The sequence below is a fragment of the Quercus suber genome, unplaced genomic scaffold, assembly GCF_002906115.3.
Source record: "Quercus suber isolate HL8 unplaced genomic scaffold, Cork oak 2.0 scaffold_17, whole genome shotgun sequence".
In the NCBI taxonomy this organism is placed as follows: Eukaryota; Viridiplantae; Streptophyta; class Magnoliopsida; order Fagales; family Fagaceae; genus Quercus; species Quercus suber.
This window is the reverse complement of record NW_027069482.1, coordinates 1,866,641-1,885,501: the sequence shown is the minus strand read 5'-3', so window position 1 is coordinate 1,885,501 and position 18,861 is coordinate 1,866,641. Positions and strand designations below refer to the sequence as shown.

At 37.0% G+C, this 18,861-nt stretch overlaps 1 protein-coding gene across 1 annotated transcript; it reads left to right on the top strand.

Annotated features, from left to right (window-relative positions):
* Positions 1 to 2,080: 2,080 nt before the first annotated feature.
* Positions 2,081 to 7,378, top strand: LOC112006888 (protein SMAX1-LIKE 4). Its single transcript, XM_024039184.2, has 3 exons — positions 2,081 to 3,715; positions 5,135 to 5,342; positions 5,629 to 7,378. The coding sequence occupies exons 1-3, from the start codon at positions 2,406 to 2,408 to the stop codon at positions 7,246 to 7,248; spliced, it is 3,138 nt and encodes a 1,045-aa protein (XP_023894952.2). The 5' UTR covers positions 2,081 to 2,405; the 3' UTR covers positions 7,249 to 7,378.
* Positions 7,379 to 18,861: the final 11,483 nt, after the last annotated feature.

Here is an 18,861-nt window from a genome sequence, read left to right as displayed (position 1 = left end):
ATTTCAAAGCACATAGTCTTGGTCAACTTTTTGTTACTAGTAGATTGTTGAGGGCCCCATTGTATTTTTGAAAATGTGAAAATATGGAGTAAAGCTTACCTAGCTAGAAGTGCATATATTTCGTGATTTTAGCATGGGGACTAATCAGATTAGGAACATCACAATTAGTTTCAGTCTAATGTTGAAAGGTTAACACATACGACATATTAGTCAGAGAATGTAAAAGGACTTCTGAATTGGCTCTTTCTTCTATAATAATAGTAATAATTAAAGGTTTAATATTGAGCTTGAGCTTGAATTTGAGGTGTTCTTTTGTTAGACTTTAGCTTCTTTACGGGAAAAAACTCAGTAATATATATATATTTGATTCGTCTCACATATTTTCATGAGCTGATTAAGTTTTGCATTGACAAATAAATTAAGGGAATCTCTTTTCATGGAACTGAGGTTATTCGTTTAAAAATTAAAACTTGAGGCTTCAGACTTCCGAGAGCTTCATTCATTTTGCATGAGCTTATTTCCCCCCTTAAAACTAAAATGTATAAATTTTTTAAAGAATGATCCCTTTTTAAGATATAATTATATTTTTACACAATAAATAAAAATAAAATAATAAAAATTAGCTCGTTCAAACACACACTAAAATTGTTAGGGATGATTAGGATGCACTCAGAGGTAGTTAATTTCATTAGCTGTGAGGATTGGAGAATCTGTATCTCACTGGAAATAAGCATGGACGTGGTCTATTAAAGTTTTTACCAGCAGAATTTGTCCTTAGTAAATGGACTATGAAGGTATAAATGCCAAGAAGAAAAGATAAAATAAATGCAACTGGACAAAGTGCGGTTAAAGATGAGATGAAAGTAGTCAAAAAAGTCACTTACTGAAAGTCCATTATTAAACTTATGCAGAGCATGTTTTTTGGTCTACTAAAATGACAAACCATGATACTACACAAGTCCTACATAGACAAAGATGAGATGTGAACACAATCTTAGTCCATTACAACACTATATTTCCGATTTACCTCCTTTATTTGGTAACTAGAAAAAGTTATTAAGTGGGTTGTTGGAAGTGATATGGGTTTAAGACAAAAGGTCATTGCAATTTGCGCATCAAGAGAGAGAGAAAAAGAGGGTCAGAAAAAGAGCCAATAATGCTATGTAGGATAGCAGACAGAGGGTTGCTTTTTGGGTACTTGGGGAATAAAATGCTGTCTCTCTACGAGGATTGGCGTGAAGAGAGAGACTCCCTTTTTATCCCTCGACAAACAATCCAATATTGTTGTGTATATCTAATATCTATATATACATATATATATATATATATAAAAGATCAAATGATAAACATGAGGAAGGAAAAATTTTGAGACTTTCTTTTTCATCTCTCATCTCATTCTGCCTTTCCCCTTTAGTACTTTTTTTGAATTTCTGCTGGCCTTGTCTGTCCATTCAAAGGGTGATGTATAAAAAGGAGGGAACCTCTCTCTATGTATGTGTAAAGAAATTTTGAATTATGGGTCCCATTTGTGGACCCCCCCTTTTGCATAAAAATAACACATCGGAAATAAGAATCATATCGTTTTGGTTTCTGTTATATTATATCAAAAAAATACAGTACATGCATATTGCTATTGTTATTGCATTTTCAGTAGATTAAAAAAGTGTAGGAGTAGATCGAAATCTTCTTTTTCAGCTTTTCATTATCATGGGGAAAATTTATCTGATAGGTGCATCATGCCATCAAAGCCCTACTTGTTTATTTTGATTTTTCCAAGTTCCAACAAATGAAAATGATTATTCAAAGTGACCTCTTTTTATTCTTAATTGTCAATCAAACAAAAACCAATTGAAACATTAGAGAGTGCCCTTTATTAGAGGAACATTAGTTGGTACAAAAGATGGTGCAGAGTTAACTGTATACAGAAGAGAGAGAAAAAGCAATGAACTGTAAATAAAAAGTTGACAAACAAAAAAGACTATCTACAATTTCTTTAAAATTAAAAAAGAAAATGAAAAAGATTATTTTTTTTCTTTTCTTATAAAAAAATTTAAAAAGCCCAACAATAAGATGTATAAAGAAGGTAGTATGTTGTAGTCTGGTTCTTCTAAAGCTCAACTAATTAGCTAGCTCTTCTTTCAAAAACCAGACTGTCTCTCTTTCCATTTGAGGTAGTGTGATATCATTCAAGCCTTCAAACCCAAGTGGGTAGTTTCTGATTCCTCTAAGCACAAGAGAGGAGGTAAACCAGCTTTTCCAAAGCATCACAGTTTAGAAAGACTTGGGTTGGGGTGGTGTTGAGGGAGAGAGAAAAAAGATAAGAGAAGAAAGAAGAAGTTTAGTCCTCAGAAAAGAAAGTGTGTTTCAAAAAGGGGGTGGTGGGGGGGGTTGGTTTTAGCCAAGTGATGCGATCAGGAGCTTGTGCAGCGCAGCAGACCCTCACAGCGGAGGCTGCTTCAGTATTGAAGCACTCTGTCAGCTTGGCAAGGAGGAGGGGCCATGCTCAGGTCACTCCTCTTCATGTGGCTGCCACTTTATTAAGTGCAAGGGCCAGTGTTTTGAGAAGGGCTTGTCTCAAATCTCAACCACACCACACTTCACATCCTCTCCAATGCAGAGCTCTTGAGCTTTGCTTCAATGTGGCTCTTAATAGGCTTCCAACAACACCTGGTCCTTTGCTTCATGGTCAGCCTTCTCTCTCTAATGCTCTAATTGCTGCACTCAAAAGAGCACAAGCACACCAGAGAAGAGGTTGCATTGAACAACAGCAACAACAGCCACTTTTAACCATAAAGGTTGAGTTAGAACAGCTTATTATATCTATTTTAGATGACCCTAGTGTGAGCAGGGTTATGAGAGAGGCTGGTTTCTCTAGCACTGCTGTCAAGAACAACATTGAGGACTGTTCAGCCACTTCTGTGTTTCAGTGTTACAACAGTTCTGGTGGGGTTTTTTCTTCACCTTGTTCGCCTTCTCATACTGAATCACAAAGAGACATCATCAACCCTAGCACGTTCTGGAACACCCCTTTCTTGGCTTACTCTTCTGAGCAAAACCCAGTTCTCTTTTCCCCTCCAAAGAAACTTCCAACCAATAACCCTATCACAGGCTTCATAGCTGGTTCATCACCATCTGTGAAGGAAGATATCAAGTTGGTCTTTGACGTTTTGTCTAGGAAGAATAATAATAAGAGAAAGAACACTGTGATAGTGGGTGACTCAGTGCCCATAACTGAAGGCCTAGTGTCAGAGTTAATGTCAAGGCTTGAGAGAGGAGAGGTTCCTGAGGAGCTGAAATCAACCCATGTAATCAGATTTCAGTTCGCACCAGTTTCTTTAAGATTCATGAAGAAGGAAGATGTGGAAATGAAACTTTCAGAGCTGAAAAGGAAGGTGGATTATTCTCTTGCATCAGCTGGAGGAGCCATTATTTACACTGGTGACTTAAAATGGACGGTGAATGATGAGAAAGAAGAAGTTTCAGTCTCAGTCTCATCAACTTATAACCCAGTTGATCATCTTGTTGCAGAGATAGGAAGGTTAGTCTCAGACTTTGGCAGCTCAAACTCAAACGCAAAGGTATGGTTAATGGGAACTGCAAGTTACCAGACATACATGAGGTGCCAAATAAGGCAACCCCCTCTTGAGCTTCAATGGGCTCTTCAAGCTGTTTCTGTTCCATCAGGTGGACTTGGTTTAAGCCTCCAGGGTTCCAGGTTATTAATTATCGCTTCCTCTATATGTTGAATGTTGAATGTTCATGTCTAGCGTCTACAATCATTTACAGTATAGATCCGTAAAGCCTTAATTATACTCATTCCTTTAATTAAGCTTTATGCTATGTACTTTTTTCTTTTTTTTACTTTGGCTCTCTTTAGTCTATACTAGGCCAGAACCACTGACCAAAAGCATGTTTGGTGAAACGGACATCAACCAGTGTCCTTTGTTTTCCCCATGTTTTGTCTGCATATATAGCCACGGGACATCTACAAACCGATACCACCACCCCCCCAAACCCCCCCCAAAAAAAAAAAATCAAAGTTGGCTATTTTATTTTATTTTATATTTTTAATTTTAGTTTGAATTTTTTTTCCTTCTTTTTGGTGGTCTTTTATATATATTCTTATATTTTTTTCTCTTTTTAGAAGAGAACCTAACTTCCATATTTCATGACTTATTTCTAGCATATTTAACTTATGTACACTTTATTAAAGTTTTCTTTTTCTTTTTTTAGTATAACTGTACTTTTACTCACTTTATTTTGTAAAGCCAATAAACGGATGAAAATAAAATTTTTCAAATTAGCACCGAGTAAATAGCTTTTTTTTTTTTTTTTTTTTTTTTTTTTTTTTTTTAATTTTATTCCAATTTTTTCTTTTTAGAAATGGTTTTTTAGAGGGTGCCTTTAATTTCTTCATCCCTAATTTTTTTTTTTTTTCCCTTTTGTGTTACATCTTTTGTCTCTTTAAGAGTATTAGGATGGACAACTTAACCACATGAAATTAAATCTTATGTTCCAACAACCGATTTCTGCATTTAGAAAAGTTTCATAAAGTAGATATTAACAATACAACTTTATAAATTGAACTAACTCACCAAAGGCCTTGTAGCTAAATTCGCACATCCTCATGCACAAAGTGCTTGAGAGTCTAAAAGGAAAAGGGTTCAAACTATGGGATTAGCAGCATGTTGTAATTATTTCTTAAAAAATAAATAAAAAATAAAAACTCCACCACACCATAATGATAATAATAATCTTTTGCATATTTTGAATTATTCTCAATAGATTGTGACAAAAAAAAGACCTTTATAACTACAACAATTCATTTATAGTTGATTTCAAATGGCATAATTCGATCAAGTAAAGAGATCGAGGACAACCATTTTAGGTGTGGTGGCCTAGACAAATTCATTTGCATGTTTTGCATTGGTGTTTCCACTTTATTCTAATTGAATAGCTGATTCCTTAATCTTAGTACTAACACTAAAAATGAGGTGACTATGATGACAATTTATTACAAAATTAGTTTGTGAAATGAAATTTCTTTTTGAATATTTCCTTCAAAACTTTTTTTATTTTTTTTATTTTTTTCAATATGATTACTAATTTCAAGTTTTGCACTCATAATTTGCAGTGTGCTTGATTCAAAGCTAACTTTCTCTCTGAACCCATCTCAATTGCTGGAAACAAAGCCATTTAGTTGTAAAGAGGAACGAGATAAGCTCAGTTGCTGCTCTGAATGTGCCTCCAGTTATGAAAAAGAAGCTCAGTTGTTCAAATCTGGCGAACTAAATCTCTTGCCTCCCTGGCTGCAACCTCATGGAACTGAAGCCTCTCATAAGGTAACAATACTCATTGTTTTTCCAAACCACATCAGGTTGCTTTTAATTGCTTTCTGAAACGCTAGTTGTGGGTTTAATAAAGATAAGAGTAATGTTGCAAACAACATTTATCACAATTGCTCATATGATATACCACTGACATTAATATACCATTAATAACTTGTCATTTTAACAGTTTATATAAAAAATAAAACTTCTTTTCTTTTTTAAAGAGATTGACAGTTTGGATATCCCTTGTATTTGAAATTTTTTATTTTTACACTCATCTGCACATTTTCATGGTCAGGATGAATTGGTTGAGCTGCAGAGAAAGTGGAACGGGCTCTGCCACAGCCTCCACCAAGGCAGGCATGGTCAGAACCATATGAACTCCACTTTGTACAGCAGTCAAAGCTTATTTGGAAAGAACAAGAGCTACTCTTATGTTTCATCCTATCCATGGTGGCCAAGTCAGAACAGTGTCTTCCCTGAAGCCAATTCGATATCCTTTGCCGATTCAGCTTTGAAGTGCACCCACAGCTCCAATCTCGTGTCTCGACTCAGACGACAGCAATCCTGCACTATTGAATTCAATTTCACTGGTGATAACCAGAAACACCAATCAGCAGAACCGAGCTTGGGTTTTCTTAAAGACAATGATGGTCAGGAAGTGAAAATCACTCTTGCTCTAGGTAATTCTTGTCTGTCTGATTCAGAGAAACTGGTGGAAAGGAAAAGTGAACGAACAATAAAACGAGCTGATACATGTAAGGTACTACAAGAGAATGTGCCATGGCAATCTGAAACCATTCCTTCAATAGCAGAAGCTTTGATCGATTCCAAATTTTCAAAGCAAGAGACTTGGTTACTGATTCAGGGGAATGACTCAATAGGGAAAAGAAGGTTGGCACTAGCAATTGCAGAGTCAATTTTCGGCTCTGCCGATTTGCTCCTTCACTTAAACATGAGGAAAAGAGATAATGCAGAGACCCCATGTCCTCAAATCCTGGCCAATGCCATGAAAACCCATGGAAAGCTTGTTATCTTAGTTGAAGATGTTGATCTAGCTGATACCCAGTTCATGAAATTCCTAGCTGATGTATATGAAAGCGGAAAATTTGGAGAATCAAGCAAAAGAGAGGAGGGAAGTACTATAGGCCAAGTAATATTCATATTGACAAAGGGTGGTTCCACAAGCTATGAAAATAAGAATAAGAAAGATTGTGTGATCAAGTTGAACTTGCAAGTCAATGAAACAAAGCCCAGCTTGGGAACATTTAACTTTGATCACAAGCGCAAAGCTGAGTGGGATTTGTTAGCCAAGACTAAGAAAACTCCGAGAATGGAAGCAAAGGAAGATGCATCTTGTGTCGCTGGGGAGAATGGGAATATTAAGAAAGACTTCTCAAGGCAATCAAGCTTCAATAGTACTCTTGATCTCAACATTAGAGCCGATGAGGAGGTTGAAAGTGAGGGAAAACCAGGGGAGTATAGCCCCATTTCAAGTGATTTGACTCGCGAAACCACAACCGATCCTCAAAACCAACATGGGTTTCTAGAAATGATAGAAAACCGATTCATTTTTGATCGGAGCCCGGCTCGGGATAGAGAGATGATAGATCTTTTCTTGTCCAAGATCAAAAGTTCATTCGAGGAGATCTATGTGAAGCAAATTGTGGACAATTTTAGTGTGGAAGAGAGGGTGTTAGAGGAGGTGTTAGTTGGTTCTGCTTCTTTTCCCAACAGCTTGTTTGAAAAATGGCTGAAAGACATTTTTCAAACGAGTTTGCAAACGTTCAAAGTTGGTGGGAAGGAGGGTATAGAAGTTAGGCTATGTTTAGAGGGCAAAGGAGAGGGGTTCTTGGAGGACGGCTTCATGGGTTCATGTCTGCCTAAGAAAATCTATGTTTCTTTCATCGACTACTGATCTAATGGTTTTTCTTGTTTTTTTGGGGGTGGGTGTAAAATCTTCACAATTGAAATGGAAAATTAATGGCCACACTATCTCATGTAACTGCTCATTTTCATAATAGGATGTGCTTTTTGGCTTTTTATTATTTACGCTGTCATTATAGTTATATATTTTCTCTGAGGACTAACGTAAGGTTAAGCTTTAAAAAAAAATACAAAAAACAAAACAAACAATCAAACAAAGCATAAAACTAAAGTTGAGCTTTGGTTTACTGCTCAAGTGCAAAGCGCAATTAGCATGCAAGCTTAATCCTTTGAGCTTTGCTATAGACATCAAGTTTCATAAATAAAATTTCACACTCACAACTATGTTAAATTATTTGTGTAAATTTCCATGGTTCTATAGAATTTCTAAGCAGTTCTAGTGTCACAACTTGTGCTACAACTCGCTCATATGGCAAGTTGTGGTTGGTAGAAGGGTGTGCCCACATGGACCCACTATCACTCCTCCACCAACTACAACTCGCCACATATGTTGAGCCACAAGTTGTAGCACCAAAATTTTTCAGACTTTCTCTAAGAGAAATACTACATTTATAAACTATTTTACAATATTTTTATGAACTGTTAATGTGGTAAATTCTTACTAGTTCTCACCAGAGCTCACCTCTAACATCTTCTTCTTCTTTTTTCATTTAATAATAATAATAACTCATCACATCAGCATTTTGTAAAAAAATATTCTAAAATAGTTTGAATCTCTAAGATTTTCCTTCCTCTAATCCTTCACATAATATTGGGCTTGAACATATTCAAAATCTCTCTAGAGAATCGGTTTTCCTATAAACACTACAAGCCTGAAAGCATTAGAAAATTGAAACCCACAACATTCTAATAAACTAAACATATATAATTTAAGGAGTGATGGTTAAAAACTCATATTATTGGATGACTGGCAACAAATCCAAGCTTGGATGATGACTTATATATATATATATATATATAGGATTGGGTTCAAGTTACACCTGGTGTAACTCTAAGTAATGTTACACTACTCAATATTTTTTAATTGGATGCATTACAGTTATCATAATATATCAGAGTTCAAGTGCAAAGTGCAATGAGCATGCAAGCATAATCCTTCAAGCTCTGCTATAGACGTCGAGTTTCATAAAAAAATTTCACACTCACAACTATGTGAAATTTTTTGTATAAATTTTGGTGGTTCTAGACTTTCTCTAAGAGTATTACTACACCTTTCTCTAATCCTTCACATGGGCTAGGACATATTCAAAATCTCTCTAGAGAATTAGTTTTCCTTAGGCCTGTCCACGGGTCGGTCCGGGTCGGGTTTGTGCCCAACCCGGAACCGACCCGACCAGATCGGGTCTTCCAAATTTTAACCCGCCGCCGACCGGAGGGTTGATCGGATCGGATGGGTCGGAGCTTCCACAGAGTTCGAGCGGATCGGTCGGGGTTGATTATTTGGAAAACGGCGAGAATCCGGCGAAAAAAAGATGAAAAACGGCAGAACTCCGGCGAATTTTTTTTGAAAAATGGTAGAAATCCGGCCGATCTCTCCAGATCTAGCGAGATCTTGGTCATTTTCAGCAAGATCTTGGCTAGATCTAGCAAAATCTCGCCGGATCTAGCTTAAATCTTCCCAAAAAAATCTCAAATCTCGCTGAAAAAATGATAGGCGGTCGGATCGGGTTTCTCGGATTTGAGAGAAGGAGATCCGACCTCCGAACCGTTGATCTTGGATTTCGGAGAATCAAATCCGTCCCCGACCGCCGGAGTAGTCGGTTTGGTCGGCGGTGGGTCGGGTTCCGGTCGGCGGCAGCGGATTGGTCGGTCCGGCGGGTCCTTGGACAGCCCTAGTTTTCCTATAAAAACTACACGCCTGAAAGTATTAGAAAATTGAAACCCACAACATTCTAATAAACTAAACATATATAATTTAACGAGTGATTGTTAAAAACTCATATAGTTGGATGACTGCGCAAATCCAAGCTTGTATGATGACTTAAAAAACTAATCTATATATATATATATATAAAGAAAAATGTTAACGGATTCCCTTAGAACAATAGTTAACAATCCATTTAAAGAAAGTTTTTAGGGGGGAAAAAAAAAACAATTAATATTTTAACAGATTTTTTCATTTCTCATAAAAGTTGTGTCAAAAATTTCTTAAAATTGATTGTTAACTATTGCCTTAAGGGCACCCGTTAGCATAACCCATATTAATAGGTAAAGTTTAGAGAAAATCCAATTAGATTCTACAATTGAAGTTCAATTTTAAGTCATGTGTCCTAAATTATTTATTTTTAGAAAAAGTTTTATTTCTTAATTTTGGAGTCAAATGTGGGACTACATCATAAATATCCATCCAAGTGAGTTATTGTGTACAAAACCCAAAGAGTCTAGAATTAAAGAACATAAAAAAAATAAAAATTAACAATTTACATTTTCTACCTAATAATATTCTTACAAGACTTTTTAAAGAGTTAAAAAATATATATAAAAATGACTATCAATAATATTTAAATTATATATGTAAGAATTATATTATACATCTTAATGTATATTTTTTAAGTACATTCATGCATATGTATAGGGTTACAAGCTAGTATATTACAATGATAACAATGACCACAACATTATGCATGCAGTTATCAAAATATTCAGAGTTCAAATGATAATCCAATAAGAATAATGGCATCTTTTGTAATTCTTATGTCTATAATTTGAACCCAATATCCCTTCCACTGACTACCTATTATAAAATAATATAATAATAATAATAAATGATCATAATATTCGGACTTTCATACTTAAGAAATCACCCAACTAGAAAGGTTTCAGTGATCCGTTCCTCTAATAATAGGGTCCCATATGCTAACCGCATTTAAAACTTTATGTAAGAGCTTCTTTGTCCTCACGAGCATTTGAGTCACAAAATATGCGCAAACTGGTTATATGTAAACTTTTTCACTTTCAAGTATTATATATATTTTAGATGTCTTCTTATTGCTATTATTTTGTGTGATCCACTCTCATTATATTCCTAGGCATAGCCAACCTGAGCATAATTCCATTCTTTACTGTAAAGAGAGAGATTTTTTTTTTTTTTTCCTTTTTCTTTTCTAGTTCATTAATTTGAATTAAATCCATAACTCTTTACTTGCCCCCCAACTTGGTATGAGTACCCCCACTTTGCTAGGACAACTTTGCTCTCTAAGAAATTAATTGATAGTGTGTGAACGCACTTAGCAAGAATTTAATCTAAAATCTATGTATGATCCATCCATAACCATTAAAGTAAACTGATAATCCGAGAGTACCCACCTTTCTATACAGAATCTAATCCCTGCTTAGGTCATTGAGGCCCAAATAACATCTTTAATGGACATTAACAAACTTAACAATTTTAAACTATTTTTTTTTTATTCGTTCTAATATAAAGTAATGATGGAGTAGAACGAGAATCATTCATCTATTGATCATTGCACCATTTATTATTTAATGGTACTTAATTTAGATTAAATGGAAAACGAATTGAAAGAATAAGAAAGATATACTTTTATTCTCCTAACAATGATTAGTATTTGACACATTATACCGAAGCAAATTTCCTAACAATTAAAAAGTATAAAATATTGAGTGAAAAAACCAATACGATTTTAGCATAGAGAGGAGGTGGAACTCACACAAGACAAAGGTTTCTTAAAAAACTTTTTCTAAATAATGTTATCCCCGTTATTGTTTATCAGTCACAAACTTTTGACTGTAATCTAAGGCCATTCATATATTGGTCATTATTACCAAGAAAATTAAAAGAGCAATCACATATAATTCATTTTGCTTGCATACAGAGTCACTGATAATGAAACACAGCCTCCCATCCACTAAAGCCAGTGAAACTTTTCGGTTCAAATGTCATTTTTAAAATTTCTGTATGATTACTTTGACCTAAAAGACTTCATAATAGCAAAAGATATAATTGTATCGAACGGCGGACGTGGGGCCTGTCTTCCTATGATAGAACACTATCATGATTTCTATCTTTGTGTATTAGATTAAGATATGATAATCGAATTCTTGCACCACTTTAATAAAGTTCTCAAGTGTCCCAGTAATTTATTAGAAAAGTTTCGTTTATGATAGAGGAATGATGGACGTACTGTCAATGCCATTGTATTATGATATTATCAACTTATATACTCAATGCCCCATATAATTCCTTTTTCGGGCCCATTCAATTGGAAGATCTCAATTATTACATAAAACTAATATGCGATCTTGTGCATATGTACAAGTATAATTAAAAACAATCATAATTATACAGTTCAAATTATACATTTAATGAGAAAATGTTCAAAATATACTTAATATTAGCATACACCATACATTTCTAAAATATATAATGGTTTCTCATTATATATGATGATGCATAAAAATCGTTAGTGAGTTGATCGTCCACACACGCGCCAATGGGTGTACCTGAAGAACAAAAGAGAAGAACCAAACACAGAGCACTGGCATAGTGCCTGCCAAAGACCCTCCAATTATTAAGTCAGTGATAGAAGAATCTCCAAAAACTCAAGAGTGCAAGAGTTAGGGAGAATACATGTACCTCAAGAAGGTTAGGGTTTGTGGTTTATATAGTAGTGGAGAGCTGACCTAAATCCCTTGATACGGGGGGAATTTCCTTTATAGAGAAAAGGATCCCAAGATCTCGAGGACCCTCTTCCCATATACGGAGGATCTAATTGTGCGATAGGATCTTTGGTTGTTGTGTGCAAGTTATTTCCATATAGGGATATATAAATGGGTTCCACGTGAATCCCACATGGAATCCTAAGGCATTGGATCGTCAGGAAAAGGGTTGGATCATCATCTTACCTAACCCGAAAATCCTTGGGATAGGTGATTCCCTTGGGATTAGTTTGTAGGCATAAGGCCGACGATCAAGCTAGGATCGTTAGGCACCCCATGTCAATTGATCAAAAATTATCCTCATCAGTTGCCCCCTACTCCGTGAGTCGTCAGGTAGCCGAAGGGTCATGGAGTACACTATCATAAATGCCTTGTCTTAATGTCATGCATCATAAATAAGGGTAATTATGTCTTTTGCACTAGGCTAGGGATGCTTTCTGATTCAAGGCATTAAGCATAACAATGCTTCGTCTTCCATGTCAACCTGCCTTATAAATAATTCAATGTTGTTATTGTCCTCATTATTCGAATATTATCCATTTTTGATCCCAGAGCCCGTTCGTTGGTTTTCACTTCTTGTGCACACCGTAAGCGAGACCGCTGGGCTGGGCTAGGACTCGCTTAGGCTGACAACTTATTTGTATAGTGGGCTTGGATTTCTTACACTAGGTGGTTCTCAACACTGAGACCCAATGAGATCATTTTTTCTCTTTTCCACTGTCTAAATTACCCTACTCTTTGCCCTCTCCCCTTTTCTCTTGTTCTCTCCCTTTTTTTATCTTTCTCTTAGTGAACCCTCAACAACCTTTTACGTTCCTGTGTTCCTTATATTTATAGCTCAAATTTCGTGGAAAGGCTATGATTATCTTTAGGTTTAGTGCCACAAGCGGTCCAATGTCGTCACTCATAAATGGGTGGTTAAGTGGGAGTGAGAGGTGGTGTGAGCGGCCTTGGAACTTGTTTCCCCCCACTTGTAAGTATCCTCGACAGTGGCGCTTTCTGCAGCACTGCTGAATATGTAAAGGACGGGGTGTTTAAATGTTGATCCTTCATTACTGCTTGAGGCACTGATTTGCCGAACAATGATGAAGCGGTAGAGTTTGGGCCCGCAACTTGTGTGGCTTTGGGATGGGCTGCTGGGTAGAAAGAGATCAATTTTATGGGTCATACATCCATATCAGAGTCCCAGGCCCAAATAGGCCCTGTTGCGGGGTACCGTACACTTCTTCTTCGATTTTTGTTACCCCGTTGCTTTCGTCTGCTTTAGGTATGCTTCATCAGTCTTGTTGTGTATTTTTGTTTTGCCTTTTCTTTTTAATTTTTTTTTCCATTGTTTAGTTTCACACTTAAGAGGTAAAAGTAGAATCGTAGTTTTCATTCGTCGCTTGTTGGTAAGAATTGTCTGGAGATAGTGAGGCAACGAGTAAGCGTACATCGTCAGTCCACATGGGTTCGAATGACGACCAAACTAGTTATTCTACGGTTGAGTATTTGTTTGATGGCTCATCGGTCTTTGAGAGGGAGTAGGTGTCTGATCCTTCCCTTGAGGAAGCTGGTCCTTCTGGGCGATGTCCTAGAGAGATTGTTCTTATCGACGATTGGTCAATCCAAGACTTCCCAGTTGACATAAGCAACGAGGGTTTTAGTAGGTTGAGGCCTCGTTTTCAAATACTTGACAATGTGCTTATTCAGAAAGGCCATGGAGGGGAGAAGTGCTATTCGAAAAGGCCTTGTTTTTAGGTATTAAAACACTATAGCTTGTTTAGACCTCCAATTCTTAATTACAACTTGATTAATTTTAATCTAAACACACTTGATGCAAATATATGTGATTAGAAAATTAATTGATTGAAGCACTCAACAATTGCATTGATAAGCAAATAAGTACAATGCTAAAATGGCAAGGGCAGTGGGAAAGAGAATAGCAAACCCAAGATTACACGGCAATGTGTTATCGAAAAGGAAACTAAAGAACTCAATGAAAAACCACTCCGTGACCCTCCAAGTTGAAATGATCCACTAATGAATAAGTTGGAGTATAAGGATACCAAAGTATAATCTACCCAAAGTACTTGAGCCCTCCAAGCATAATCTACCCAAAGTACTTGAGCCTCCAAGCTCCAGCTACTAATGGATTTCTCGGAGTCTTGTCTTCACTAACTTCCGGATCTCGCAATACTGCCTGATTATATCTGCCAAGCCTCACCGGCTTATTTTGGCAAATACCTAATGCTTCCCAAGCTTCAAAATACTCGCTACACTTTGAATAGGTGTGAGTTATGTTTGGGTACAAATCTCCTCTCAATGTATAACAATAGGAGAATGGAAAGAGAAGAGACTACAAGGATTTCTCTCTTGAGGATGAGTAGCTCTTTCTAACAAGGTGGGTGTGTTATGGGTAATGAGCATATATAGTATAGGTAAAAGGTATATAAGAGTTGTTGATACCGTATTTTGTCCTCCCTCGATTTGCATGCTGGACACCGAAAAATCCAAAAATATTATTTTCCCTCCATGGGGCCTCGAGAACATCTAGAATAACGTGGCACAACCCATTCGAACATCGGAGCACCGAAGGTGCCTTTTTCAGCTAAAATGACCAAAATGCCCCGAATCAACCCTGGGTCGACTGAAGGTTAAATAAGGTCAAAATCCTCACAAAACAACACCTTTCATGTTTTTTTTTTTTTTTTTATCAAACCCAAGTTTCTTAGAGATTTTTGGCCACTTTGACCAAGTTTGACCCTAAATTGACTTCGGGTGAGCCCAAAAACCTTAATTTTGATCCGACTGTCAAAACAAGTTGAAACCAATGCTGTTGAAATATTATCAAATTCTCATTCCAACGATTATTCATGGGTCGAAATCGGAGTTAGAACGACTGAGATATCACGAAAACCGAGATAACGCATCGATCGATGCACCATTAACTTCTGAGAGCCATAACTTTTTATCCGACCATTGGATTTTCAAGTTCCATACCTTTTTAGAAACAGGAAGTCAAGATCATTCCAGTGGCATCAAGATCAACATGATCAAACACCATTTGAAGGGGGCGACCCTTAAAGGGCCGTTGCCTCGAGAATCATGTTAGGGTTATAAAAAGCCCAGGCACCTTTCAAACCTAAAAAAAGACCATTTTTTCTAAGTTTTGCTCTTTACCTGGACGTTTTCTACATGTTTTTGCTCTCTTCCAAACACAAAAAAAAAAAAAAAAAAAAAAAAATCCAAAAACACATCAAAACTTGTTGATTCTTCTCTCTTCACCAAAAATACAAGGTATTGTTCTTATATCCAATCTTCTTCTCCTTGGTTCTACATCTTGGATTTAGGGTATAGGGGTGCGGATGTAGCTTTCTAGCTACCATCCACTCCCCCTAACCTTCTAAATCTTTTTCTAGTATTTATCTTCTCTTTTTGTTTGAATGACATGATTCATTGTTTTCTTTAGCATGTTGCTTGCTTTATTTGTGTTTCTAGCCTAAATCTCCTTGCTTTTATGCTTTTTGCCATGTTTCATGCTTAGATCTACATCCTTACATGTCTATATGTTTAGATCTACATGCTTTGTACCCTATGCCATGTTTTCCTTTTCTTTGTTCCTAAAGTTGTTCTAGGTTGATGTTAGGTTACATGCTCACATGCTTGTATGATGTTGTTGGCTATGCCTTGCTTGGATCTATGTGTTTATGTGTTTATTTCCATGCTATATGGTTAGATCCGTGTCATTACATGCTTATATGCTTGGATTCATGTTCTTTCACATTTATGTGCTAAGTTTCCACATGTTTACATGCATATTTCTATGCCTATATACCTAGATCTATGTTTCACATGCTTGTGTGCTTGGATCTATGTTCCCTACATGCTTTATTCCATCTTCCATGTGCTTGTGTGCTCCATGCTATGTTTGTGTGCATAGACCTAGGCTATGTTTGTCATGTCATATGTTATTGTAGCCCTTTTTGTCGCTTAATCTTTCTTTCTAATGTTTTGGTCTAATGGTTAGGACCCGATCTAGACCCTATGGTCTTTGTCATGTCTATACACCAAGGCCCATATCAAAGGGCTTGGATCAACCTATTTTCCTGTATATGCTTGCTCGCTCCTATGCTTATGCTTGTTGTAAAGTTGTTATTTACAACTATGTGTTTTGTTAGCTTTTATTCCGTGCCAAATTTAATTGTAATTATTGTTCAATCTATTGTACCCTGTATTTATTGTGGGATTTGATTGTAAGGGTTGTGTGATAGAGAGAGAGAGAGAGTGTGAAGACTCAAGCAATTGAAGACTGAAGAGTTTACGCGAGTAGCTAGCAACTAAGCATCCCGCGAAGTGACTCATGTGCCTTGCACATGTTGGAATGCGAAACGTCAGGCTAGGATGGAAACAGCTATGTCTCGCAAGTATCTCACGGGTAAGCCTTCTCACGAGACAACCGCGAGACATTCTGTTCTACTAGCCTATCCATTCTAATACACACTTTCTGTGCCTACACTATATATACCTACATTACCCACAAATGTTGATGAGTGCTTCTGAGATAAAACTCTAGCCAAACACCTTGAGAGTTAAAGATTGTTATACCCACAGTCCTCTACACATTTGTTTGTGAAATTTCCTAAACTCCTACCTCTCTATTTCCATACAATTGAGAGGTTGATAGCTCAAACACTTACCATACCCTTTCAGAATGTCAAGTGAAGTTTTGATACCGCTGGGAAGTATTGGAAGAAGCCAAGGATGGCAGATGCAATATGAACCTTGTTGCAAGATCCGGAGAACTAGACAAGACACAGTTCCGAGAAACCTTGTTGGAGTAGGAGCTTGGAGGGTTTAGGTACATCGGGTAGATTAGGCTTAGAGGGTCTCTTACTAACCCATGTATCCCAACTGATTGTCTAGTGGAACCATTACCGCTTAGAGGGCGGCGGTGAGATTTTTCACCGAGTTCTTCGGTTTCCTTTTCAATAACACATTGGCGTGTTATCTTGTATTTGCATCTTTCTCCCCTACTCTTTTATTTCCATTTTACTGCTTTTTTGTTTTGATTATGGATTAGAGTAGCTTGTTTGTTTATCCACTCACTTTTACACTATTCTGCACTTAGTATTAAGTTAGTGTAAAATCAATCAAGTCATAACTTTAATTTGGGGGTCTAAATAGCTCTTATGTTTTCAATATATTTTCGAGTTTTCACTTGTATTAGCCTCTCTAGTTCTAAGCTTCGCCACACTTGACTCCCTTAGTGGGTTTGTGGTTGTGTGGTTACATTCGACGCCCTTGAGGCCTTGTTTGGATGTAACCACTTGGAATGCATCGCCATGATGTCGGTTGCTTCGTGCATACCTTTCCCCTTTTTCACTTCGTGCGATGATGTGCTTACCATGTTTGTTTGTGCCACCCATTGGCTTTCTATGCATCTTTACATGCTTACTTACATGTCCATGCATGAGTCTTTCTTACTAGTGTGTCATCCATGCTTCAACACAATAAAATTATGGACATTCGATCCAAACCTACATTTGTCCCTTGCAGACACCACCTTTTGTTTGCTTGCTTGCTTGTTTGCCTTCTCGCTTATTTTCTTGCTTTTCTTGTTCTTTGCTTGTCATGTCTATCGTGCTTATCTACTTTATACTTCCTTCGTATGCATTTTGCATCTTTTCCTTCCATTGCTTGTTTGCTAGTTTCTTGTCTTTCCCTTTGCATGTACACACATGAAGCAAGGATGTATAGAGCTAGGGCACGGTCTCCCAAGTGCAAGCTAAAAGGGTGTGGATGCAAGCATGTAGAGATAAGCCAAGTGGCTACGTTCAGTTAGGTTTAAGAGGTCTAGCCTCTCCCTTTTGGTCATGTACTCTTTTAAAACCCCTTCCTCCTTCCTCCCTTTCTCTTTTAGATGGGTTGTATTAGGTATATCATGCCATGTACCATTCGTCCTCATCTCTAGAGTATGGCAACCCTTGTTTACTTTCCTGCACCTATATTTTAGGTCATGCTCTAGAGATGTAGACATTTACTTTTCTGCTCTGCGTGCTTGCATTATGCATGATGCATGTATATATATATATATATATATATACTTGTTCACCCCTTCTAGTGTGATTTTCATAGTCCATGTCACCTAAGGTTTTATCAAAACAAAGGACTGTCCTTGGACAGGCGTTGTGGGGTGCCTAACACCTTCCCCACACATAACCAAACTTTCGGACTTAAGAATCAAGATTTTTTGCCATCCACATTAGATTAGGAAAAATGCCCTTTTTCTTAGCCTAGGATTGGTAATTAAATCAACTAGAAATAGGTGATCAATCATACCTTAGAAAAACCCAATGATTGGTGGTAACTCCATTTAACTTTGGTAATCCCTTAAAATTTAGCTCAATTCTTGCCACAACGCCAAAGGTATACCTACCTTCCTCCACCAAGAGACAAAGAGCACCCAAAGCCTCGTACAGACCACGCCACACACGCTACACATGCATACACCCATCCTTCATCTAAGATGGGCCTCCAATGGGCCCCGCAAAATGAAAAAAAGAAAAAAAAATTCCTAATCTCAGAACCTATCAAATCCAAGCATCCATCACAAGATCCGGCAAAATTTAACCTAACACCACTCCACCAACCACCCAAACCACCACCAGATCGGAACCCACAAACCTAGCCACCACTGTGACCCATCCACGAACCCAACCACCATTGCAACTCACAAAAAATCCCAACCACCCACTACAACCCACAAACCCAGACACCACCATAACCCACAAAACCTAGATCGGTAAACCTAAGTAGCGGTAAAAAATAAAATAAAATAAAATAAAAAACTAAGAATTGGTAAGTGAGTTGACGATGGAGGATAATGAACTGAATGATCAAACCAAAAGAAGAAGAAGAAGAAGAA

Bases quoted from the DNA above. Each gene is read 5' to 3' on its own strand.
- LOC112006888 (XM_024039184.2), top strand. From the start codon at position 2,406: ATGCGATCAGGAGCTTGTGCAGCGCAGCAGACCCTCACAGCGGAGGCT. The intron at 3,716-5,134 runs GTTATTAATTAT...CATAATTTGCAG, and splicing joins TTAAGCCTCCAGGGTTCCAG to TGTGCTTGATTCAAAGCTAA. The intron at 5,343-5,628 runs GTAACAATACTC...TTTCATGGTCAG, and splicing joins GAACTGAAGCCTCTCATAAG to GATGAATTGGTTGAGCTGCA.